General features: G+C 49.5%; 3 protein-coding genes across 4 annotated transcripts; 1 reads left to right on the top strand and 2 right to left on the bottom strand.

Moving 5' to 3' along the window:
- Nucleotides 1-12581: 12581 nt before the first annotated feature.
- Nucleotides 12582-21325, bottom strand: TBCB (tubulin folding cofactor B). The gene is made up of 6 exons (XM_028485476.2): nucleotides 21009-21325; nucleotides 20465-20608; nucleotides 16863-16959; nucleotides 15930-16118; nucleotides 13012-13084; nucleotides 12582-12856 (listed from the first exon to the last, which is right to left on the bottom strand). The coding sequence occupies exons 1-6, from the start codon at nucleotides 21120-21122 to the stop codon at nucleotides 12742-12744; spliced, it is 732 nt and encodes a 243-aa protein (XP_028341277.1). The 5' UTR covers nucleotides 21123-21325; the 3' UTR covers nucleotides 12582-12741.
- Nucleotides 21326-21427: 102 nt separating this feature from the next.
- Nucleotides 21428-23000, top strand: POLR2I (RNA polymerase II subunit I). 2 transcript variants are annotated; one of them, XM_007101098.2, is made up of 6 exons: nucleotides 21428-21852; nucleotides 21930-21984; nucleotides 22266-22339; nucleotides 22426-22500; nucleotides 22608-22659; nucleotides 22894-23000. In XM_007101098.2, the coding sequence occupies exons 1-6, from the start codon at nucleotides 21794-21796 to the stop codon at nucleotides 22954-22956; spliced, it is 378 nt and encodes a 125-aa protein (XP_007101160.1). In that variant the 5' UTR covers nucleotides 21428-21793; the 3' UTR covers nucleotides 22957-23000. The 2 variants fall into 2 exon arrangements, with proteins under 2 accessions (XP_007101160.1, XP_028341279.1); XM_028485478.2 differs by lacking the exons at nucleotides 21428-21852; nucleotides 21930-21984 and adding an exon at nucleotides 21991-22138 and having other exon boundaries at nucleotides 22266-22346.
- On the bottom strand, nucleotides 22961-24988 carry OVOL3 (ovo like zinc finger 3). Its single transcript, XM_007101114.2, is given in 4 exon segments — nucleotides 22961-23273; nucleotides 23786-23987; nucleotides 24756-24857; nucleotides 24860-24988. Coding segments are annotated over 4 exon segments (684 nt in total). The 3' UTR covers nucleotides 22961-23022.
- Nucleotides 24989-26254: the final 1266 nt, after the last annotated feature.

The following is a 26254-nucleotide window of genomic DNA, read 5'->3' as shown; positions in this document are numbered from 1 at the left end:
GCTCATCAGGTGGAAGAAGCTAACTGCATGATGACCATGAGCATGTAGTCCCCAGACTGGATGGAGCCTGAGAATTGATAATGCTGACCCCTGTGATCTCTTGTGGTTTCCTCACCACCCACCAATCAGAGAATTGTGCACAATCTGATTACCTACCTGGCAACCCTCTCCCTCACTTTGTCTTTAAAAACACTTCCCTGAAGGAGTTCGTGTCTGTTGTGCATGACCTACCCATTCTCCTTGCTTGGCCCTGCAATAAATGAATGCTGTACTTTCATTCTCCATAACTTGGCGTCAATAGACTGTCTTTGCTGTGTGTGGGGTGAGCAGATCAGTTTGGTTCAGTAACACTTTCTGAGTCTTTTTGTTCTATTCAGGCCCTCAAAGGATTGGATGATGTTTCCCACCTTAGGGTGGGCAATCTGCTTTGCTTAGTCTACCAAATCAAATGCTAATCTCATCTGGAAACACCCTCACAGACACACCCAGAAATAAAGTTTAGCCAAACAAATATCTGGACACCCTGCATCTCAGTTGAGTTGGTGCATAAAATTAGCTCAGCAGAGGGGACTCTGAGGACCTAGAGGTGAGCAAAGCCCAAGATGGAAGGAGCCTGGGTCTCTGAAAGACTCTGTGGAGCAGAATGACCCCACTGACTTGCATTGGACTATGGTGTGAATTTAAAAAATAGATTTATCAATGGGGAATTCCCTGGCAGTCCAGTGGTTAGGATTCCACGCTTTCACTGTCGAGGGCCTGGGTTTGATCCCTGGTCAGGAAACTGAGATCCCACAAGCCATGCAGCACAGCCCAAAAAAAATTAAGAAAAAAGATTTATTAAGCCACTGAATTTGGGGGGTGGGGGGGTTCTTCAGTTAACAGCAGCTAGCCTTATTTACTTTAACTAATACACTCCATGAAGAAAGAGCTCTGTGGTAGACTGATTGCAAAAATAGCTCCACCCCTCCATGTATCCTTGCTCTGTACAATCTGACTTTGCAGTTTCTCACATCAAGGGATAAGAGTCTATTTCCCAACTCTTTGAAGCCAGATTGGCCTTGTCATTAACCAATAGAATGAGGTGGAAAGACAGTGTAATACTTCCCAGCCCAGGCCTCAAGGGGCCTTATGTTCTTTTCGCTCTCTCCCCCCCCCCCCCGCCGTGCTCTCCGACAATGCCATCATAACTGTCCAGCGCCGAGTTGACCCTCTGGCAAATGACAGATGCAAAAGTAAGCCCAACCAAGATCAGCCAAGCCTGGTCCAGATCAGCAGAACCATCCAGCTAATCCATACACTTTTTTTTAATGCAATGTTTCCCACCCCAGGCCTCAAGGGCCTTTATTTTCTTTTGGCTCTCTCCCCCCCCCCCCCGCCGTGCTCTCCGACAATGCCATCATAACTGTCCAGCGCCGAGTTGACCCTCTGGCAAATGACAGATGCAAAAGTAAGCCCAACCAAGATCAGCCAAGCCTGGTCCAGATCAGCAGAACCATCCAGCTAATCCATACACTTTTTTTTAATGCAATGTTTTCTTTTATTAATATTTATTTATTTATTTTTGGCTGTGTTGGGTCTTAGCTGTGGCACGTGGGATCTTTGTTGAAGCACGTAGGCTTCTCTTTAGTTGTGGCGCATGAGCTCAGTAGTTGTGGCGCACTAGCTTAGTTGCCCTCGGGGCATGTGGGATCTTAGTTCCCCGACCAGGGATCAAACTTGTGTCCCCTGCATTGCGAAGCAGATTCTTTACCACTGGACCACCAGGGAAGTCCCTAATCCATAGACTTGTGAGAATAATAAATGGTTATTTATTATTATTTTTTAAATTTATTTTTGCCTGCATTGGGTCTTCCTTGCTGTGCGCGGGCTTTCTCTAGCTGCGGTGAGCGGGGCTGCTCTTCATTGCGGTACATGGGCTCTAGGCGTGTGGGCTTCAGTAATCATGGCATGTAGACTTAGTAGTTGTGGCTTGCAGGCTCAGTAGTTGTGGCTCACAGTCTTAGTTGCTCTGTGAAATGTGGGATCTTCCCGGGCCAGGGCTTGAACCCATGTCCCCTGCATTGGCAGGAGGATTCCTAACCACTGTGCCACCAGGGAAGCCCAACAACTATATTTTTGAGCCACTAAGTTTTGGTGTGGTTTGTCACATAGCAATAGCTATCTGATACAGGCTCCATGACCAAACAAATTCAGAAAATAATGCCTAGGAGATTCCCTCTTGTAGAGTCATCATGGACCCTAGCATGTTAATGAAAATTCCTGCAACGAAGCAGCTCATCTAACTTTGTTCAAGCCAGCAAAACCCACATTTCTTTTATCAAGGAACCCTTTTATCTTTGAGTATTCATTAACATCTCCCTGGAAATTTGTGAAGCTTTTTTTTCCCTTGTTATAATAATACAAAAAGGGGGCTTCCCTGGTGGCTCAGTGGTTGCGCGTCCGCCTGCCGATTCCGGGGAACCAGGTTCACGCCCTGGTCTGGGAGGATCCCATATGCCGCGGAGCAGCTGGGCCCGTGAGCCATGGCCGCTGAGCCTGCGCGTCCGGGGCCTGTGCTCCTCAACGGGAGAGGCCACAACAGAGGGAGGCCTGCATACCACCAAAAAAATAAATAAATAAATAAATAATAATAATAATAATAACAATAATACAAAAAAAAAAAAAAGGTGCCATGACAATCCTTTCACAAAACCTTACCCACTTCCCTGATTATTTCCAGGGGCCAAATTCCTAGAAACATTAATGATGGGTCAACAGATGTGCACATTTTCAGGCTTTGGACTCAGGCTGCACAGTCATTCTCCAGAAAGGTGGTTGCCATTCATATCTCAACCATGACAGATGGGTCCCTTGTTGCCCTGAATGGTCCTCAGCTTTGGGAAACCACAATTTAAACATCTTTGCTGATATGAGACAAAAGGAGTTCTCTCAGTATTTTAAGTGACATTTTTCAAATACTAGTGGAGGTAAATTTGGCTTTCATATTTTGTTGGCCATTAGGATTTCTTCTATAAATTATTCTTCCTATTCTATGCTCATTTTTATTTATTAGCTTTTCATGTTAATTTCACATTACTTTATTAATATCTTCACTCCTTAAGGGTGTTAACCAAATTTCTATCATTTTTTGTTGCAAATATACTTCTCTAATGCATATTTACTTCAATGTTGGCCATGCCTTTTTAAAAAAATTTATATCCATTATCTCTTTTTAAAAATTAATTAATTTAATTTTTATTTTATTTTTGGCTGCATTGGGTCTTCATTGCAGCACGTGGGCTCTTCTCTAGTTGTGGTGAGCAGGGGCTACTTTTCGTTGGGGTGCACAGGCTTCTCACTGCAGTGGCTTCTCTTGTTGTGAAGCACAGTCTCTAGACGCACGGGCTTCAGTAGTTGTGGCACGTGGGCTCAGTAGTTGCAGCTCACGGGCTTAGTTGCTCCGTGGCCTGTGGGATCTTCCCGGACCAGGGCTCGAACCTGTGTCCCCTGCATTGGCAGGCAGATTCTTAACCACTGTGCCACCAGGGAAGCCCAGCCATGCCTTTTTTAGACATATAAAACATTCAGCTTTTTATACAGTCAAATTCATCTATCTTTTACTTGGTGGTTTTTTCCCCCACTACCTTGAAGTTCTGAAAGTCTTTCCTCATACAGAGGTCATTTACTACTTGCTGGTGAAAATCTTTAGCTTTTCATGGTGTAATCCCCCCCGCCACCAAATAAAATGCCTAAATGATATTTTTCCCCCAAAAGGTGAGGGATCAACCCAATTGGTATGACATGATGCTTCTATTCTATTATAAATTCTTACATTCTCCAGTCTGGCCAATGATTCTTTTATATTACCCAATAGATTGTTCTTACACTAAAACCACACTTTAAATTATGTAAGCTCCATGAAGACGAGTTTTGTCTGTTTTGGTCACTGCTGTAGCCACAGAACCCAGAAAGGTGCCTGGCATGTGGCAGGATCTCAATAAATATCTGTTGAATGAATGAGTGAATGAATGAGTGGATTGATGGGTGAATGAATACATATTCCAGGCTCTGTGCTGGTATTGTGATTGTTTTTATATTGTGAAAAACGTGTTATCCCTTCTTCTGCAAAACCAGAAAACATTTCCTTAATCCTGCATCAGTTAGCTTTTGCTCCATAACAAACCATACCAAAATTAGTAGCCTAAAGGAACAATAATTTTTATTACTTTTCATGATTCTGTGGCTCAGGAATTTAAACAGGCACAGCTTGGTCTTTAAGCAACATCTAAGACAGGAGCGGGGAACTATGCAGTTGACAACCAATGTGTACATCAGGAAAGGGTCGGGGCTGGAGATAGGGCTGGGAATTGCATGTAGATGGTGATTAAAGTCACCAGAATAGATCAGAGGAGAATGTGTAGAATGAGGACAGAGAAGGACCCAAGCGAATGCTTTAAAGAATGTTCTTTACAGCAAGGTGGGACTGTTTGAAAAACGACCACCAGGGCTTTGACATTCCTTGTAGCAAGAATTCAGATCTAGGACCGCTTCCTAGTGGTCCAGTGCAGGAAAATGAGCCCTGATGAACATATAAATGCCTTGAAAGAAACCAATGAAATATAATGAAAACCATTTGACACTGATTGATGTGTGCAAAGGAGTTACTAATTTTGAGAACCAAATGACTTTTTTTCAAAAGAAACATTTTCTGGGATTCTCCTGGTGGCGCAATGGTTAAGACTCCACGCTCCCAATGCAGGGGCCCAGGTTCAATCCCTGGTCAGGGAACTAGATGCCGCATGCCGCAACTAGAGATCCTGCACACAGCAACGTAGATCCCGCGGGCGGCAACTAAGACCCGGCGCAGCCAAATAAATAAATTAAAAGAAAAGAATTCAGGTCTATGTGGCCTCCTCTTGAATCTGGGTGGGTCTGCAATCACTTTGATCAATAGACAGCGGCACAAGTGATACTATGTGACTTCTGAGGTTGGGTCAGTAAAGGCCATGCAGTTTTTGCCTGGTTCTCCTAGAATGCTCGCTTTGGAGAAGCCAGCTATCATGTAAAAAGTCCAACTACCCTGGGACAGCCATTATGGAAAGAACATGTGAGGTGCTCTAGTTATCATCCCCACTCAGCTCCCAGCCAACAGCCAGTGTCACTGCCAGCCAAGTTGCTGAGTCACTTTGGAAATCCTGCCTGGTCAAGCCTTGAGATGACTCCAGCCCCAGCCAACTTCTGATTCAAACACAGGAGAGATCTCAAGCCAAGCTCATCCCAAATTCCTGATCTACAAAACAGGAAAACAGGAAAAATAAAGTGGCTGTTTTAACTTGCTGAAGTTTAGATAAAATTTAATGCAGTTACAGATAACTGGAACACAGATGCATTAGGTAGTTATTGCTGCTAACAAATTAAAACCAAAATTTAATAGCTTAAAACAATATTTATTATCTCACATTTTCTATGGGTCAGGAACTCAAGAGTTCCCTATTCCTATTGGCCTACTCCTGGCCTATGCACAGGGCTGCTGGCAGGAGTTCTCAGTCAGTTCCTTGCTGACTCTTGGCAGGACTCAGTTTCTCATCTATAGGGATGCTTGAGTTTTATCAAATATGGAAAGCTGCCTTCTTGCAGAGCCAGTGATCCCAGAGAGAGAGCAGGATGAAGATACAATGTTTTTTATGACCTGATCTTAGAAGTCCCACACCATTACTTCTGTTATGTTCTATTCCTTAGAAGAAAGGCACTAAGTCCAGCCCACACACAATGGGAGGGCTCTTAGAGAAGTGTCAAAGAATTTGTGGACATACTTTTTTATTTATTTATTTGTTTATGTTCTCTTTTTTAAACTGAGTTGATGTACAATATTATGTTAGCTTGGGTGCGTTGTGGACATATTTTAAAACTACCACCCATAATTCAAAAGGACACAGGTACCCCAATGTTCATTGCAGCACTATTTACAATAGCCAGGACATGGAAACAACCTAAATGTCCAACGATAGATGAATTGATAAAGAAGATGTGGTACACTTATACAATGGAATATTACTCAGCCATAAAAAGGAATGAAATTGGGTCATTTGTAGAGACCTGGATGGACCTAGAGTCTGTCACACAGAATGAAGTAAGCCAGAAAGAGAAAAACAAATATCGTATATTAACGCATATATGTGGAATCTAGAAAAATGGTACAGATGAACTTATTTGTAGGGCAGGAATAGAGATGTAGATGTAGAGAACAGACATGTAGACACGGTGGTGGGAGGAAGGGTAGGGTGGGACGAACTGGGAGATTAGGTTTGACATAAATACACTACCATGTGTAAAATAGAGAGCTAGTGGGAACCTGCTGTACAGCACAGGGAGCTCAGCTCATGCTCTGTGATGACCTAGATGTGGGGGGAAGGGGTGAGGGAGGTCCAAGAGGGAGGGGATATAGGCATACATATAGCTGATTCACTTCACTGTACAGCAGAAACTAGCACAACATTGTAAAGCAATTTTACTCCAATAAAAATAGATAAATAAAACCATCACAACAGGGATTACAAATTTTTTTTCTTTTTAATTTTTTGGCTGCGCTGCACGTGGGATCTTGTTGGCCCCGACCAGGGAAGGAACCCGCGCTCCCTACATTGGAAGTGTGGAGTCTTAACAACTGGACCACCAGGGAAGTCCCAGCGATCACAAATTTAACCTCTAACTCTAATCCTAAAGCAGCCAGACATGTCATGTAAATCAGTAAGCAGGGTCGGTGTCAAACAACAAGCCATGGTGGGAACCCCGGTGTAGAGGGTGTCCCACGCTGTGCTGCTCTGAGCTGTATATATCCCATCTGTTCCTTGCCCTCCCCTTTCTGTTCCAGGCCACAGTTCCCAATCTCGCCTTCATCTAGACGCACTTGGGGTTCTGCCAATGGGAAATGTGGGCAGGAGACCAGAAAGAGGGAGGAGCTCTAGCAGCTTCCTGCTGAGCTAATTTCCCATTGGTTTACTGGCTCCTGTTTAGCCCCTCAGCTCCTCCAACGGCTGTATAACCATCTCCATGTGTTAATGTCCCTGTTTTTTCCTATAGGAGTGGTTTCTGTGTCCCAGTTAGGTCCTGAAAGGTACGGCAGATCCAATAGAGAAGTGGGCTCTGTGTTTCAAATATCCCAGTGTGGAAGCCAGAAATCAGGATTGTCACGGTGAATGTTTGGATATTTCAAACACTGGGTACACCTGGGTGACCTTGAGACCTTTTCAGGGGGTCTTTGAAGTTAAAACTACTTTCATAATAATACTATTGTTATTATATACTAATATACTTTTTTTCCTTTTCCTTTTCCACTCGAATTCTTTCACGAGTGTAACAGAGGAGTTTTCAGAGGTGATATGATAATATTCAATATTTTGCATGCAAAAGCAGATATGAGAATCCAGCTATTTTCTCTTAAGCCTGACATTAAAAAGTTTTTGTTTGTTTGGCCGCGCGCGGCTTGCTGGATCTTTGTTCCCCGACCTGGCCCTCAGCGGTGAAAGCATGGAGTTCAAACCACTGGACCACCAGGGAATTCCCTAAAAAAGATTTTCAAAATGCAAAACCATGCCACTCTTCTTGCTAGTTTTTTCAAAAGTTACTTTTTATAAAAAATTAATAATGTTAACATGTAATCGTTTATTACTTTTAAAATGAATGTTTAAACATTTTAATTTCCAAAGTGGTAAATCGCTACAGATATAAGCCTCATAAACAAAAGCTCTTTGAGGCCTCAACGATTTTTAAGAATGTAAAGAAGTCCTGAGACACAAAAGTTTGAGAACCACAGATCTAAATGTCAGCTGTCATTGCTGGACCAGTAAGTTGAGGTGAAGAGTTGCCTCTTGAGTTTAGTAACAAGGAAAGGCTTTATTTTTTATTTATTTTAAAATTTATTTATGGCCGTTGGGTCTTCATTGCTGCGTGCAGGCTTTTCTCTAATTGTGGTGAGCAGGGGCTACTCTTCGTTGCTGTGTGCAGGCTTCTCATTGTGGTGGCTTCTCTTGTTGTGGAGCATGGGCTCTAAGGCACGCGGGCTTCAGTAGTTGTGGCACGTACGCTCAGTAGCTGTGGCTCATGGCTTAGTTGCTCCGTGGAATGTGGAATCTTCCCAGATCAGGGCTCAAACCCGTGTCCCCTGCATTGCCAGGCGGATTCTTAACCACTGCGCCATCAGGGAAGTCCCAAGGAAGGGCTTTAGCAATACAAACAGTTTAGTTTTTGTGGAGTTAGGAGAGGGTTGCAGGAAGGACCATGTAGACACCTCTTTCCTGAAGTTTGGCTGTGGTTTTATAAGGGATGGATCAGGCCGACAACACAAAATCCAACATTGGATCTTAACATCACAAAAAGAGAGAGAACCTGATGGTATGTGCCTCCTGATGCAAAAACTCAACACCACCCATAAAGTATATTTATCCTAAAATTGAACCTGGATCTGACCCAGTTTTTGGATCTACCAGTTTGTAGAATACACAGGGATAGAGGAATACATTAAAGGACAACAGGGGGGTACAACCAGCCAAATCAGACAGTGGGAGATCCCACAGGGAAGTTGTAGACTTAGAGCTCTATCAGCCAAATGCACTGCCTGAACCCTACTTGGATTCTGATTTGAATAAGCCAACAGTGAAAAGACATTTATGAAACAAATGGGGACTTTGTTTCATATAGAATAATATAACACTGACCGTATATTAAATCATATTAAAGAATTATTGCAATTAGGTGTGATGAAGACCTCACACCTTTTAGTGACACATATAGAAACACATTTCTGGATGAGGTGATATGTTGCCTGAGATTTTTTTAAAAGTTAATTAATTATTTATTTAGGCTGCACTGGGTCGCAGTTGCCGCGTGCGGGATCTTTTAGTTATGGCATGCTTACGGGATCTAGTTCTTCAACCAGGGATCGAACCCGGTCCCCCTGCATTGGGAGTGGAGGCTTACCCGCTGGACCACCAGGTAAGTCCCTGTTGTCTGAGATTTAAGGACGGGAGAAATAGGGGGAGGTCAGAAAAACTGAACATGATTGGCCAAATGCTGACAATTACTGAAGTTGGGTGACAGGTAAGAGGGAAAAAGGGATATGTTTTTCCTTTAAGATGGGCGCTCCTTGACCCAGCTTGAGAGTTAACCGAGACCCTGGAGAGTGACCGGTGAAGATGCAGGAAAGCGGGAGGGAGGACATTGGTTCTCACTCTCTGATTAAACCATGGCAGGTTCGGTAGGCCTCCCGCACCTGCGCAGCCCCGTCCTTCGCGAAGGAGCCAAACCCAATTCCCCGCGCCGCAGGGCAGGAGCAAGACCTCCGCTTCCAGACGTGAACAACGTTAGACCGAGGGTGTCGCATGCTTTCCTGGGAAATGTAGTTTGCGTGTTAGGTTGGGAGACACCTGTCAACGCCAGCGAGACTACGCATCCCACAATGCGCCGCGCGCACGGTGCGCGGAGCAGTGCGCTGCTGCCCCCACGTGGCGACTGAGAGGTTATTGCCCGAGTCTGGGACAGTGCAGAGGCTAGGGTTGCAGAGGCTGCAGGGAGTTGGGAGGCGGGCGCTGTCCTCGGGAACCCCTTTCGGGGAGGGTGGCCCCAGAATTGGGCCAGGAAAGATGGGGTGGGGAGGTGAAAACGGTGAAGAAATTGGGGACAGGACCCGCTGTGAGGATTAAATGAAGCCAGCATTGTAACTGTTGACTGTATATAGGCATTTTTATTCCTATGGCTTATACAGTACTTACCTGCGTGCCTGGCTCTGAATTTAAGTGCTTTACATGTGCTAGCTCATTTAATGCTCACAAAATCGTTTGGTAGGTACTATTATCGGCCTCAATTAAGAAATGAGGCTGAAACTCAGGGAGAAGGACTTGTCCAGTGCCCAACTGGTGACACAGCTGGGGTTTGAACCTAGGCTGTCTGGCTCTTCCTCACTAAGGTTGCACCACCTGTTAACCTACTGAATTATCCCAAGTTTGTAACTGGTACACGAATGAACTCAAGTGGGCTATTAGCATATTGAGTTAGCACTTTAGCTCAGTTCCAGGACAAAGGTTGCATTCAGCCTAAATTTAGCACTGGGATCAAGTTTCTGATCAGCATGAATCACGAAGGGATTACTTCAAGCCTACAAAGCCCAGTCCCCTTTTGTTCACATGACTCCTATTCAAGTCTCCTCCATCCCATCCCTTCCCTCATACCAGCACCACCTGGCAGATTTAGTGATTTTATTCTCCCTTCCCCTACTGCCAGCAACCTTATTCATAATGAAATATCACAGTCAAAAAAAAAAAAAAGAAAAAAAAGAGGAAATGTTTGGTAATTGTTTGTCTGCCTTCAACTCCCAAGCCAGTACTGTGTTCATTTCATGAGTGTGTTTCCAGCATCGAGCCTGACATACAGTGGGGATTGGGAGGGCTCAAAAAATGTGGGGAAAGAGTGCTGGACATTCACTGTCTTCCATCTGCACTGACCTGAGGATTAAGGGCAGGTGGTGGATGGTGCAGATCAGGCACCGGCAGCTGGTGGGGGGACAGGAAGATTTAATGGGCCTGGTGGATCCCATGGCCCTTTCCTGCAGCTTCCCCTGAGGTTATGGATCTGGGGACCTGGTAAAGGGTGGTCAATGCTGGAGCCGCCAAAACCCACGGTCCATTTTCATAGTAGTGGCTGGGAGGGAGCTGCTCAGCCCAGGAGTATGTTCCAAAGCCCACTCTGCAGCTAGGGTGGCTGCATGACTGACAGGTTCTCATCAATACAATATAAGCAGAAATGGAACATGTAGAACATGTTTTTAAAGAAAATGGTGAAACGTCCCCACACTGTCTTCTCCTATTTGCCACCTGGATGCAGATAATTCCAAGCACATGAAGATGATGGAGTCCCAGTATGGAGTCTGGATGTGTGAATCATGGAGATTGCTGTCAATCAACCAGAAACTCTGCACTGGACTGTGTGTGTAGGGGGATATTTGTTACAGCAGCTGGTACTGCCTTAACACATTGACCACTGTCCCCCTTCCCTTCTGGACCAGGCTTAAGCACCAGGTCATTCTGTAAACTGTGTCTCCCCAATCCCTAACTGTGGTTGGCTTTCACACAGCAAGTGTAGGTTTCCTAATTAGAAATTACCAGCATGATCCCTTCCATTGTCATCAAAAATTTTAATGCTTCCCCATGTTCTGATGGGGACAGCTTCTTCCATGCTGACAGCTGGAAGGCATTAAAGCACACCCTGGAAGTCTGTGCTTAGATCTTCCACTGCAGTTTGACAGATCCTCATATACACTGATGCTGTGACCCTTACTTGGAGCTCGGAGGGATGATTTTGGGTGATCACTGTGTCCAGGAGAGCACGTGATTGTCTTCCTGCCCCTATTCTTTGCCCTCATCACATGGGGGTGCACACTGGGCCTGATCTTAAAGTGAGCCTCAGGTCCTCAATGCTGAGCTAATTCTGCTGAGCTCTGGCTGAACTAAGGTTGGTAGATTCTGGTTGAGAATTTGGGGACACCCCCTCTAATGCTGCTCACTCTGACAACTCCCTCACGTTGAAACGGATCTAAGCCTTGGAGTCCTTTTATAATGTAACCAGTTTTGTTTTGTAGATTGACAACTTCATTGATGTGTGTGTGTACGTGTGTGTGTGTGTAGGTGTACGTCTATCCAAGATGGGTGCTGGATGTGAATCTGAGTGTATCCTGTGTGTAAGTGTGACTCCCCTGTGAGTGGGGGACAGAATCTTTGTGCACTGACTGTATTTCTGCACGTGACCTCTAGTGTCTGTGTTTTGGGTGTGTCTCCAGTGTTTGAGTATGAGTCCAGGTATGTGAATGTTCTGTGTATCTGAGTGGGTCCATATATCTTACAGTGGGCATGAGAGGATGTATGCATCAGGCTGTATGTGCAAGTGAGCAGCTTCCCCAAGGATCCCTTCAGCTCTCAAGCATTTCAACCTTATTCTGCTTACTGCGGTTACTCCCACCAGTGCCAACTTCTTCTCCAGAAGCTATAATAAAGTAATTTTAACAATTAAGTAGAATCTCCCGAATAGTCATTCCATCAGGAATCCCTTCAAGGAGCTAATGAGGAGTCACTGCACATGCAAACATACACATGGTGGAACAGGCTCCCTAGAATGCCTGGGCTGCATGAACGTGTCACATACCTGAGGGCACAGACCTCTTTGCTCAGCTCTACAATGCTGTGAGGGGCCTCATGCTACTTCTAAAGACTTGAGATTTCTTTCTTCTTTTAAGTATTAAGTGAACAGGTCCCCCATCCACAGGGACAGTGGTAGAACTACTTGTTGACCCCAATATCCCTTTTCCCCAGCTTCTGTAGCTCAGGAACTTGTGATATTTGGCTAGGAAATGGCCACCCAGTATAAAAACTACATTTCCCAGCCACCTTTGCAACTACAAGTGGCCATGAGACAGAATTCTGACCAATGAAATAGAAACAAGTTTTGAGTTGTATATACATATTCCTTAAAAACAAGGGGTATCCCCTCTCCCTCCCCTCACTTACCCAGCTGTCCCCGGCCCCCCCTATAATCACTGAGTCTTCCAAACACTTCCCAGGTTTCCGGCAAATTTAATACATGTGTCTCAAAAGTCAATGGCAAGGGTCAAGTGAATAAAATAAAAGCGGGGTCATGGGGAGAGGGCCATGGACACACACAGGGAAGGGCAATAAGTAGGTGAGTTAGCTGGAGCAGGGGGGTGCCCTTCCTTGGGCATCACATCTCGTCCAAACCGTAGTCCTCCTCGGGGAAGTCCCCCACTGTCACAACGGATGGCCTGACGAAGGCGCCGTACTTGGCCTGGCATTCAAAGTAGCGTTTCCCATTCACACTGCAGGGCATGATGGGGAAGGCAGTGTCAGAGGGCTCCTACTCCACATGCTAGCATGGCTGGGCTCCCCCAGTAGTACATGCATGCACTTACACATAAATGCACACATACGTGCATACAGGCACACACACAGACACTACAGTGGGGATCTCTACCTGCCATCGTTTTTCCCTAGCGGCTCATCATAGCGGACACCGATCCAGTAGCCAGGCTTGAAATCTGTAAGTCCTGCTCAGGGGAGAAATCCCAACAAAACCTCCTTAAGCAGCTCACCCCAGATTCGCACCTGCCCACTGAGTATAAAGCCTGTCCTGGCAAAAACCACTCCTTGCTACCACCCAGGACAACTACCATCTCCTGCCCACATCAATATGGTAGCCCCCTTCACTGGTCTCCCTGTTCCTACCCTGACCCCCTATTCACTCAACACCCCCAGCCAAAGGGGGCTCTGTAAAAATCAAAGGGAAACAGCACCACTGCCTTGTCCCAAATTCCTCAAAAGCTGCCCATCCCGCTCAGCAAAAAACCCACATTGCTTATGGTCAAATGATTTCCGACAAGGGTGCCAAGACAGTTCAATGAGGAGAGAACAGTCTTTCCAACAAATCGTATTGGGCCAACTAGATATCCACATGCAAGAGAATGAAGTTGGACTCCTACCTCACACCATAACCAAAAATTAACTCAAAATGGGTCAAAGACCTAAATGTCATATGTAACACTATAAAACACTTAGAAGAAAACACAGGTTTAAATCTTTGTGACCTTCTATTAGGCACTGACCTCTTACATATAATGCCACATACATAAGCAAAAAGAGAAAAAAAAAATTGGACTTCATAAAAATCAAAAATGTTTGTGCTTCGGGCTTCCCTGGTGGCGCAGTGGTTGAGAGTCCGCCTGCCGATGCAGGGGACACGGGTTCGTGCCCTGGTCCGGCAAGATCCCACATGCCGCAGAGTGGCTAGGCCCATGAGCCATTGCTGCTGAACCTGCGCGTCCGGAGCCTGTGCTCCGCAATGGGAGAGGCCACAACAGTGAGAGGCCTGCGTACCGCAAAAAAAAAAAAAAAAAAAAAAAAAGTTTGTGCTTCAAAGGACACTATCAAGACTGTGAGAGGCCTGCGTACCGCAAAAAAAAAAAAAAAAAAAAAAAAAAAGTTTGTGCTTCAAAGGACACTATCAAGACTGTAAAAAGACAACCAACCCACAGAATGGAAGAAAATATTTGCAGATCATATATTTGATAAGGGAATTGTATCTAGAATATATAAAGGACTCTTACAACTTGTGATGGGCTGTACTGTGTCCCCACCAAGTTCACATGTTGAAGCCCTAACCCCCAGTAGCTGAGAATGTGACTGTACTTGGAGACAGGGCCTTTAAAGAGATAACTAAGTTAAAATAAGGTCATTAGGGTGGGATCTAATCCAGGCTGACTGACATCCTCATAAGAGGTTATCTGGACAAAGACTCCAGGGATGTGCTAGCCCACAGAGGAAAGACCATGTGAGGACAAACAGAGAGGGTGGCCATCTGCAAGCCAAGGAGAGAGGCCTAAGAAGAAATCAAACCTGCCAAAGCCTTAATCTTAGACTTCCCACTTCCAGAACTGTGAGAAACAAATTTCTGTTTTTTAAGCCACCTGGTGTGTGGTATTTTGATATGGCAGCCCTAACACACCACTCAACGACAAAAAGACAAACCACCCTATTAAAAAATGGGCAAAAGATCTGAATAAGCCATCTCTCTAAAGAAGATATACAAATGGCTGTTAAGCACCTAAAAAGAGGCTCAATATCATTAGCCATCACAGAAATGCAAATCAAAACCATAATGCTCTACCACTTCATACCCATTAGAATGATTGTAATCAAAAAGATAGATAATAGTAAGTGCTGAGGAGGACGTGGATTAATTGGAGCCCTCATTCATCACTGGTGGGAATGCAAAATGGTGCAGCCATTGTGGAAACAGTGTGGCAGTTCCTCGAAAAGTTAAAGAGAGTTACTCTGTGACCCAGCAATTCCACTCCTAGGTACAAAGAAATGAAAACACATGTCCGCACAAAAACTTAAACAAGGATACTCACAGCAACGTTATTTGTAATAGCCAAAAAGTGGGAAGGACCCAAATATCCTTCAACTGATGAATGAATAAATAAAATGTGGTGTTGCATACAATGCAATATTATTTGGTAATAAAAAGAAATGAAATACTGCCACATACTACAACATGGATGATCCTTGAAATTATGGTTCTAGTGAAAGAAGCCAGTCTCAAAAGACCATGTATTATATGATTCCATTTATATGAAACTTCCAGAATAGACAAATCTATAGAGACATAACATAGATTAGTAGCCAGCTATGTGGACTGGGGGCGCTGGGGTTTCAGAAATGGGGAGTAGCTGCTAATGGTTATAGTTTCCTTTTAGGGTGATGAAAATGTAAAACTGACTGTGGTGATGGTTGCACGATTCCCATGAAGTAAAAGCTAATGAATGATATTCTTCAAATGCGTGATTTTTTTTTTTTTTGGCCGTGTGGTGCAGCTAGCGGGATCTTAGTTCCCCAACCAGGGATTGAATGTGGGCCCTTGGCAGTGATAGTGTGGAGTCCTAACCGCTGGACCGCCAGGGAGTTCCCTAAATGGGTGAATTTTATGGTATATAAGCTGTATCTCAATAAAACTGTTATTAAAAAACCCCACACTGCTCTCTCCTGTCTCCGAGGCCCAGCACAGTCCAGCCTTGCCCATGGCCCAGGCGTGCCCTGATCACTTCGGTCTGTGCTTCCCCCATCACAGGCCTAATAATTCTGCCTGTTTCCCCATCTCAGCTCTGACAACTGTGCCCCAGACTTACACCTCAAAATTGATCCCTGGCCTCCACTTCCTCCATCACAACTCAGGTCATATGGCCTCTGCTTCCCACTTCCCTGCCGTGAACATACCAGGCTGTCACAGTTAGCCCCTGGGTCCGTCTCCCTTCCTGGACTGAGATCCCCTTGAGGGCTGGGTCCCCAGCACTACCCACCTCAAGGCAGGACACGAGGCCTCGGTGAGCCACATACCTACATACATGACGGTGCCCCGGCGAGGGGGCTGCCCAGGCGCCTGCACCTCACAGCGGCTGCCCACGGGGATGGCACCGGCCTGGGCCTCCTCGGTAAGGTGCTGGGAGCTCTCGGCCTCCTGCTGTGCCCGCTCTTCTTCACTGTATCGACCTAGCTTGTTGCGCTTCAGGAAGGAGCGGACTGAGTCTGTGGGTGGGGTAGGGGGTGAGGGTCAGACATGGGAGACCACCTGGGAGACCTCTGGCCTAATGAGATAATCTGCCACCCTCACAGGGCCAACACTCCGAGGAAATGCTTCCGTGCTGGGTGTTGAAGGGCTGTCACCCAAGCCCCCCAAGTCTCCCACCACAGCCCTGGCCTCTCCCCAGGACCCCTGGGCCTCCCCACAATCCCGAAACTAAAGGGAAGGTGCCTGCCTGCAGTCTTTCGCGGTACCCCATCCTCCCGTCCCTTCAGTAGCACGCTTGCCTCCACCCAGGCCCGGAAACCTTCATTTTCCCCACCACACATTCTCACCTGTCCCCACATGCCTGCACCCCACTGTCCTGTCGGTTCCACATATTCTACCATGCTCGGCCCCCTACACCATGCCCCCAGTGTGACCCTGACCGCCCCCCCATCTGACCCCACATACACACCCCAGACCTTCCTCTCAGGCCCCCTCTACTTTCTCATGGCCCTGTCTGCCTGCCCACACTCGGCCACACCCCCCAGCCTCCATTTACACCTCATGCCCGTCCACCCCTGACTGTTCTCCCATGAGCCGTCTGTCCCCACGCCAACCTCACCCTGCCCCCTCCACTCCCGCACGCTTGCCTGCCCCACTGCCCACACCACTGACTCGCCCTCAGTGTCCCCGTCTATCCTGTCTGATCCCCACCCCCTCCCCTAGCCCCCATGGGCCCCCACCCCTCCTTGTGCACCCCGTACTTTGCCTCTGGTCGTAGGCTTCTTGTGAGATCTCGTATTTCTCCACCTTGGACATGTCCTCATACTCCCCAAGACGGGCACCGCTGTGGTCAATGACCTGTAGTGAGGGGAGGGAGGTCAGTGGGGATCAGGGTCTGGGCAGAGAGGCCTGGAATGCTGCGGGGGGCGAGTGTGGCTGCACGTTGGAGCGTTCCGTAGATTTAAGTCTCTCCTGTCTCAGAAAAATCACATTCCTCTACCCTCACCTTTACCCCAGCCTTCTCTCCTGCCCTGAGCCCAGCCGAAGGGGTGAGAGCAGGTGTCTACAACGGCCATCTCCCTCTCCACCACCCATCCAAGGCCCTGGAGGCTGCATTTGCTTCCAGATGACCCCTACATACTGGCATCCACATCACTGATGGCCCCAGACACTGGAACCGAAGGGGAGAGCTCGGGCCTTGCTCATGAACCCTCTGGGCAGTGTGCCTATCCTCTCTGGACCACTGGGACCCTCCTAGGCTGACCCCAACTTCCAGATCCTGGTGCATCTCTTCTGTACCACCCCCAACATTTATTCACTCATCGCCTGCTGAGCTCCTCCAAGGCACCCAGCTGGGCCCCGTGCTGGGTACTAGGGACATGGTACAAAAATAGATCAATCCCTGCCCTCAAGGAGTGCTCATTCTGCTGGGAGGCCAACCAGAAACAAATGCACAGAGATGGGTATTAAACACCAGATGACGACAAGGTTCTATGCAGACAAATACAAAAAAGAGGCTTCTGGAAGGAGGGGATGTCTGAGACAGGCCTGAAGGAACAAGCACAAAGTCTCAGATGTAGAAATGTCTTTAGCCCCTTTGAGAAACAGCAGGGCCAGCAGGGCGGCAGTGGAGTGAGCCAGCGGGAGAGTGGGCGACACAACAGATCACTGGAGACTTTGGCTTTTACCTAGAATGAGATGCAGCCAGGAAAGGGCTCAGCCAGGAGGGCTCTGATCTGACACAGGTGTTTACACACTCCCTCAGCTGAGTGTGGGAAGCAGACGGAGGGGCACAGGGATGGGAGCAGGGAGACGGCTTGTGTGATGGTCCAGGAGGGAGAGGATGGAGGCTGGGCCAGGGTGGGGGCAGTGAGGGAGGAGAATCTGGATTCTGCATAGATTTTTGTGGGTGGAGCCCATGGATCTGCGGACAGATTAGATGTGGGTGTGAGGGAAAGACAGGGGTGAGGAACACCCTAAAGTGTTTGGCCTGAGCCACTGAGCAAAATAGAAATGGCCCTTATCTCTGGCTAACGATCACTAAGAATTTCCACTTTCTGTATCAGGGGTTTTTCTAAGTTTGAGGTTGCTGTCATTCGTTGCTGCAAGAAATATGGGTGAGGGCTTCCTTGGTGGCGCAGTGGTTAAGAATCCGCCTGCCAATGCAGGGGACACAGGTTTGAGCCCTGGTCCGGGAAGATCCCACATGCCGCAGAGCAACTAAGCCCATGCGCCACAACTACTGAGCCTGCGCTCTAGAGCGCGCGAGCCACAACTACTGAAGCCCGCGTGCCTAGAGCCCGTGCTCCACAACAAGAGAAACCATCACAATAAGCCTGCTCACTGCAACAAAGAGTAGCCCCCGCTCGCCATAACTAGAGAAAGCCGCGTGCAGCAACACGAAGACCCAATGCAGCCAAAAATAAATAAATAAATTTAAAACAACTACTGAAGCCCGCGTGCCTAGAGCCCGTGCTCCACAACAAGAGAAATCATCACAATAAGCCTGCTCACTGCAACAAAGAGTAGCCCCCGCTCGCCATTAACTAGAGAAAGCCGCGTGCAGCAACGAAGACCCAATGCAGCCAAAAATAAATAAATAAATTTAAAAAAAAAAAAGAAAAAAAGAAATATGGGTGATATTTATAAACAGAAAAAGAATTTTAGAAAAAATACAAATTCTCCAGAGGCTCCACCTCTGGGAAACTTTCCTTGTATGGCCTCAGAAGTCAGCAGCCTATCTATACCTGAATCCATGTGTGAAACCCTCCTGTTTGAGGACGCCACTGCCCTGCCTGACCCACCAGCATCCCAAGGCTGAGACTGCCCAGGTCAGTCCAAAGTCAGTCCGATGGGCTCAGCACAGTCCCGACCTGCTCCCACAATGGTCCAGGACCCATCGCCTCAACTGGACTATGGAAGCAGCCTCCTCCTTGGTCTCCCTACTCCTCTGTCCTCCACAGTCTGTTCCCCACACGCAGTCAGAGGGAGCCTGTGAACACCTGAGTCAGACCAGGACCCTCCTGGCTCAGAGTCCTCCCCTGGCTTCCACTTCCCACCAAAACAGGACAGGTCACTCTTCAGCCCCTGTACCCCACTCTGCTTCCTCCCACCTCAGAGTGTTTACACATGCTGTGCCCTCCTCCTGGAGCACACTTTCCCCTTCTTCAGGTCTCTGTTCAGGCAGCACCTCCTCTAGGAAGTCCTCCTGGATCTCATTGATGGGTCAGGTTCCCAGTATAGGATCTCCCAGCTCTGTGATCTCCTCCTGCATGGCCCTCATCTCACTGACCCTTTACATTTATTCCTGTGAATATTTAGCTAACGCCTACCGCACTCACTGGACAGAGCTAAAACACAGACCTTCTCAGACTTGATTCACAGCTATATCCCTGGCATAATGTGGATGCTCAATGAACAGTTATGAATAATTGAGACAAAAAAGACCCAGTTCTCTGGGTATACTAACTTCTGGAGCCATGCAGACTGAGGTAAAAATTCTAGCTATGTTTCTCCTCAGGAAAGTAAATTCCATACTGAAACTAAGTTTTCTCTTCTGCAAAATAGGGTTAATTATGCCATTTTCCAAGTATTATTTTATGCATTCAACTCATCATTCAACAGTGTTTCACCGAGCATCCTCCCTGTGCCAGGCGCTCTTCCAGGTATTGGAGAAAAATCCATAGTATGCCACAGGTGATTAGTGAGAAGGACAAAAATCAAAGAAAGTGGGAAAGGGAAGAGGTTTAAATTTTATACTGAGGGCAATGAAGCCCTCACACCCGGAAGGTGACATTTAAGTAAAGGAAGGAGTGAGCCATGTGGACATAAAAAAAGAAACATTCAGGCACAGAGAATAGCACATGCAAAGTTCACCTGGGATGCTAGGATGTCTGCAGAGTTTTGGGGGGCCGGGGAAGACTGAGGACAGAGAGGATGATGTGAGCTGATGCATGCAGAGGTCCTCTGTGTTCTGGCTTCTCCCAACATGTGAGCCTCTTTGCTCACCCTGACCCACCTCACACTCTGTTCCCTCTTCCTGGAATGCCCCTCCCACCTCTTCTCTTAGGTCATCCTTCAGATCTCAACTCAGGCATCCCTAACTTCAGGAAGTCCCTTCTGATACCCCGAGGTGGGGTCAGGCACCTCTTCTGGATGCCTCCAGTCCCCTAGGCTTTTCTCAGGCCAGTCCAGACCAATCTGGCTGCCAATGTCTGGTGATGGGTCTGTCTCTCTCCCTGCTGGACTGGGAGCTCCATGCGGTTAGGGCCTATTTTGGTTATCACACAGCGCAAAGCACAGCAAGCATCTACTGAATAAATAAATGAATGGAGGGGAGGGATCCCAGGTAGGGAGGCCTCACATGGATGCGACAGCCGTCATCTACGGGGTAAGAGCCCAGCAGTGCATCTTCCTGATCCAGCTTGCTGTAGAACTTGTCGTCAGGTCCATACAGCTCCAATTCCATGCAAGAAGCAGGGCTGCCCACAACCAGCTGTAGTTTACACTGTGGGGATACAAGATGGGGAGGCGGGGACGAGGTGGAAGGCTGTCAGTGGCCCCACTCTCTGCCCTGAGACTCCCCCCTTTGTATCAATAACCATCACTCCTTCCTCGCTCCTCCGATACCTACCATTTAGGACCCACCTGGTTATCCCTGGCCCCACCTCCTCTGGTCTTGCCCCCACTCCCTGCAACCTCTTTTTTTCTCTGGCCCCGCACCCATTCTCTGGAACCTCAGGTTCCCTCTGGCCCCGCCCCGCTGAGGTCCAGTCCCGAGACTCTGCAACCTCGGCTCGGCTTATCTCTGGCCCCTTCCCTGCGCGGGGGAAGACCCTCCATTTCTTCTTGACCCCGCCCCCTCAACCATAGCCCCGCCCCTCTGGACCCCGCCCCCACGGCCACACCTTGAACTCAGCTATGGTGAGGCTGCGACTGTACCGCTTCTGGGAGCGAAAGCTGTTGAGTGAGCTGCTGATGAAAACGTTCACTGTAGGCGCCGACAACCCCGTCACCTCCATCTCGCCGCGCCCTGCGAGGGCCCGCAACCCAGTCAGCCGCCTCACACCGGCTCCGCAGCCGCCGCCGCCGCCGCTCTGGGATATCAGCCCCTCCCCTTGCTCCCGGACCTGGCCAATCCACGCCCTCCCTCCAGGGGGGTCCGCCAATCGCCGCGTCTCTTCGCCGCCGCCAGGAGGAAGTCCTGGGTAGGCCCAGCCAATCCTGAGAAGTCTTCCACGGTGCACAGTTCTTCCAATAGCGTCACGGGAAACGGCCTGGCGGGCGAAGGCTGAAGCCGAGAAGAAGGACTGGCAAGAGCTACCCCGGTCCGCGAAGGGTAAACTCGCGCATGTGCACTGGCCTTCAACCTGCAAAGAGCCAAGGCCTCTCCATTTACACTCAGCATTTTGCGGGTTACGTGACGCATCATTTTTCCCGGTTCTCGTACCACACTATTCTATAAACTGGGGAAGAAAGGCCCAGAAGGTGGAAGCCATATTCTAAGATATCAAAAGATTGAAGCAAGTAATTAATTAAACCTCAGCTCAGATCAGCGAGCACAAAGCCGCTGGGAGCCATTACATGTGCGCAGCTCCTCCCCCCCTTTTGGCGAAGCTAAGAGATCTGACCCTTCCCGCGACCTGTCGCGCGGCTGAGCCCCCGCTGAAGGCTAGGCGGGCAGTGAGTCGCCATGGAACCCGATGGGACCTACGAGCCGGGCTTCGTGGGTATTCGATTCTGCCAGGAATGGTGAGACCCGGCCAGCACTGTGGAAGGGGAGCAAGTAGTGGCCCCAGTACTGACCTCTGAACTCCCCCTCCCCACAGTAACAACATGCTTTACCCCAAGGAGGACAAGGAGAACCGCATTCTGCTGTACGCGGTGAGCGCGAGCCAGCCGGGCGCCCCGGTGTTCCGTGACCGGCCCACAGGTTCCCAATGTGGCCCGGCCCTACTCCCAGTGCCGCCCCGTCCTGGTCTACCCTCCCAGCTGTCCCCCTAGTGAACCCGACTTTCTCGTCTTGCCCATCCGCGAGGTGATTCTCGATTACACCCAATGATCCCAATCTCAAGACTCCATCCCCTCGGGGGAAGACCATGCCCTCCCAGTCCCATCGGGGATCTCTCTGTGATCCCCTTCCCGCCACTCTCGCCCTCTCGCAGTGCCGGAATTGTGATTACCAGCAGGAAGCCGACAACAGCTGCATCTACGTCAACAAAATCACGCACGAAGTGGAGTGAGTGGCAGGGCCCGAGCTCGGGGAAGGGTTGTTGGCTTGGGAGGCCCGGTCTAAGCGTACTTATTCACCCTCTATTCCCTCAGCGAACTGACCCAGATCATCGCTGACGTGTCCCAGGACCCCACGTTACCGCGGACCGAAGACCACCCTTGCCAAAAGTGAGCGCGCAGCTGGTATTGGGGAGGGAAGGTGGCTCATCCTCACCAGAGGGAGAAGGGAGGAGGGAAGGGTATGGCAGGCTCTGAGTGGCTGACTGTCCCCTCAGGTGCGGCCACAAGGAGGCGGTGTTCTTCCAGTCACACAGTGCCCGGGCCGAGGTGAGCGGTGAGAGCAAGGCTTTCGGGAGTGACCTGGGCCTGGTCCTTCCCAGGGGTGGGGATACGAATGCTGGGGATATCCTGCCCTTCCAGGCATCGCGAGCTGGACCTTTAGTAGAGGGGAAGGCCCCCTAGTTTGTTCTTTTGGGGTGAGGCTTCTCTGGATGGAGGTTCGTGTTGTACCCTGCCCTGTGGATCTAGACCCGTCCTAACCGTGCATCCTTTTTCTGCCAGGATGCCATGCGCTTGTATTACGTGTGCACGGCCCCACACTGTGGCCACCGCTGGACCGAGTGAACCACTCTCCCGCTTGTGTAATAAATGCTGTGTTCTGTGCGTGCCTTTCCTCTGTTTATTTCTCTCTCAATGGTTGGATACAGGGTTCCCAGTCTCAAGCAGCGCCTGCAGGGCGCGGTGCTGCAGGGCGCGGTGCTGCACGTAGGCGTCAGGATTCGAGCTGGTGAAGCCGCAGTCCTCACACACATGTAACTTCTCACGGCGCTCACGATAAGCGTAGCTGGCCGGCTCTCTGTGTACCTTGGCAAGATGCACTTCAAGTGAGCAGCGCTGCGTGAATGCTTTGCCACAAGCTCCGCAGCGGAATGGCCGGATCCCTGTGCAGGTGGGCCAGAGGGAGAGAGGACAGACAGGGCAATGACCCCCAGACCAGCACCCTCCGACCTCGCCCTCCGTGAGCATTCCCCCTTTCCTACTCCAAGTTAGCCAGACCTCGGCTTGCTTCCCACCATCTGCTACCTCCGCCCCGTGCAAACGTGGGAGCTGTGTGTCCCCACCCTCTTCACCAGGATGTTCCTTCCCCTGGAGAAGGAGGGAGGCTTTCCCTTGCAACCTTCAATATGGGAGGGACCTGAATCCTGTAACCAGTACCTGTTTTCTCTTTGTATCCCTCAGCAGGCCCCCACCCTGGCACCACCCCGACACCCACTGGCTGGGAGCTGAGGTGCATGGTATTCCCAGCCTCCTGATGGCTGAGTCTCTGCCCCACTAACACACGCCCCGCTTGTGCACGGAACTCAAGTGCACGGAAACTCCACATCCCATGCACCTCCCTCCATTTCGTTCCATCTCCTGCCAGCAGCGCCTCCCAGTCCCTGCCACGGCTCACCCGTGTGAGTCCTCATGTGCCGCTTGAGGTCAAAGGCGTTGTGAAAGCCCTTGCCACAGCAGTGGCACACGTGGCGGCGGGCAGGGTTGTGGCGCTTGAGGTGCCGGGTCAGCATGCGCTGCAACAGGAAGGCCTTGGGGCAGAGGGGGCAGCCAAGCGTCCCAGGGCTCCTAGGAGTGGCAGTCAGAGTGCCCTGGGAGGGCTGTGGGAGGGACATGGGAGTTAGGACCCCATCCCACCCCTCCACTGGACCAAATGGAGCACCTAGAACTGGGAACCAAGGAGGTCTGGGAAGGCCGGAGACTGCAGTTTGTGCGTGCTCATGCCACCCTCTCCCCAAGGCCTTCCCTGACCACCCTGCCCCCATCGCCCTTACTTTGTTTTCTATTTCTCCATAGTACATACCATTTTCCAACATAATAACTATACCTGCAGCTCCCACCAGATTATAAGCTTCAGGAAGGAATGAGTTTTTGTCTTACTCCTAAACACCCATTGCCTAGAACAGTCCTGGCTCCCAATAAAAACTGAAATAATCTCCAGCACATTTACATCCTGCCTAGGGCTTTCCTTCTTCCAGTGTACGCACAGCTGAGTATCCCTTCTGAGAGACCCCAAAGCTCCTCCCCCATCCCCCATCCAGCTCCTGTCACCTTGTCTGATTCTCTGACACAATGCAAACCACCATCCACTTATTGGCTTGAATCCTGTTCTTCTGCCCCACTGGGCAGAGACTCCCTCGGGGCAGGGGCTGTGGCTGCCCACCCTGGGGAAAGGGTACTTGGGATGAGGGCTAACAGTGAGCCCACTACTAAGAAAGAAAAGGCATTCCCAGCAGAGAGGACAATGGGTGGAAAAGTCCTGAGGCTGGAGTGGCATGAGGGGGTAAGGGGCAGGCAGTTTCTCTTGAGGCTGAGAGCGGGCAGGGGTGAAACTGAGCAGGGTCTTGTGGACCAGCTGCAAGACTTACCGCTGCCCAAGAGTCCTGGAGGCTAGAAGACTGGTGTGCCGGTGGCCCCCTCAGGCTGCTGCAGTCTGAGGAGAGAAGCCAGATGGTGATGCTTTGTGTCTCCCCTGCCCCTCACCTCTAGGCCCAGTGAGGGGCCCACCTGGGACATAGGCATCTCCCCGGAGGTGGTCAGGTAGGTGGCCCCAGTTGGGTGGCTGTGGACGCCGACTCCTGACCAGGAAGGCACGAGGCATCGTCACCGGTAACAGCTCCCCCCCCACACAGGGCTGCTTCCTCCACCTGCTGTCAGACCTCTGGCCCAGGAGGACTATTCCAGGTGGGAAGGGAGGGGGAAGTCACGGAGAGGTCTCATTCTCTCCATGCAAATTTTGTGACAGGCCCAGGGGGCAGACTTAGCTGGCTCCAGTTACCTCTGCCTTGGGCCTGCCGTTCCTCCCCCTCCTCCTCTGCCAGGTTCCTGAGGGTACTCTCCAGCCTCCAGGGGAAGACAAGCACTAGGGCCCCCAGGGAGGTCAAGCAAGGGCAAGACTGGAACTTAAGCAGCTCTTGGGGGTGGGGAGAGGAAACAGAGACCCCAGGGGGGCTGAGTGTTTTTCCATATTACCAGCAGGGCCAAGGACCTGAGGGTCTGTTTGCCAAGCAAATTAGTCACTACCGGACATCCAACAGCCTGCTTGGTTATTCAAATCACAGCAGCCATCTGAGGAAGCGGGGGAGGGGGTGACTGTGATTGCTTGCTCCAGAGGGTGGAGAGACAGCAGGGTCCAATTGGTAAGGTCAAAGTGAGGATCCAGCCTGTGCATTTTCAAGCAGGAAACTCTACCTCTCTGATCCACAGATGCCCCGAGCTGACGTTCAGCCGGAAGCACTGTTCAAGTGTACGGGGTATCACGATACTGGTTGTTACTAGTCCAGCTCCTAGTAACTCCCTCACTCTCCTACGGTCCAGGAACTATAAGGGGTCACCTGACACAGCCGGGGGCTCCCAGGACCCTTACCCCAGCACTCTGGCCAGGCTCCTTTCTAGATTGGTCATTGGCTTCTTAGCCAGGGGTTAAGGATTTTGAATATTCCCCATGCGGTTACTTTCACTTATTCACCCAACGATTTTCTGAGCTCCAACTATAGGCCAGGCCTAGCTGAGCACTGAAAATGAAGACATAAAGGTCCATGGGGGAGACACACCAGTGACAGTCCAGAATGACCAAGGCTATGATGGGGGAAGCACAGGCAGAGTGACCCAGGCTTCAATGGGGAAAAGCCAGGGGGCTCAGGGGACCCAGAAGAGGCTCCTGATCCAGTCTAAGGGTTCAGGGATGACTTCCTAGGTGTGAGCCTTGAAGGAAGAAGAGGTTTCTGGTAAACGGAGGGTTTTCCAGGCAGAGGAACAGTCTATAAAAGGCTTGATGGTGAAAGAAGCAATATTTATTCATTTCTTCACATTCCCTGAGAGTCAGTCCAGGTAATTCATTTGCGGAAGCAACAGAGGAAGCGCTGGA

This window comes from Physeter macrocephalus, unplaced genomic scaffold (assembly GCF_002837175.3).
Source record: "Physeter macrocephalus isolate SW-GA unplaced genomic scaffold, ASM283717v5 random_413, whole genome shotgun sequence".
Classification (NCBI taxonomy): domain Eukaryota; kingdom Metazoa; phylum Chordata; class Mammalia; order Artiodactyla; family Physeteridae; genus Physeter; species Physeter macrocephalus.
The sequence above is the reverse complement of the archived record's forward strand: the minus strand, read 5'-3'. Positions and strand labels throughout refer to the sequence as shown.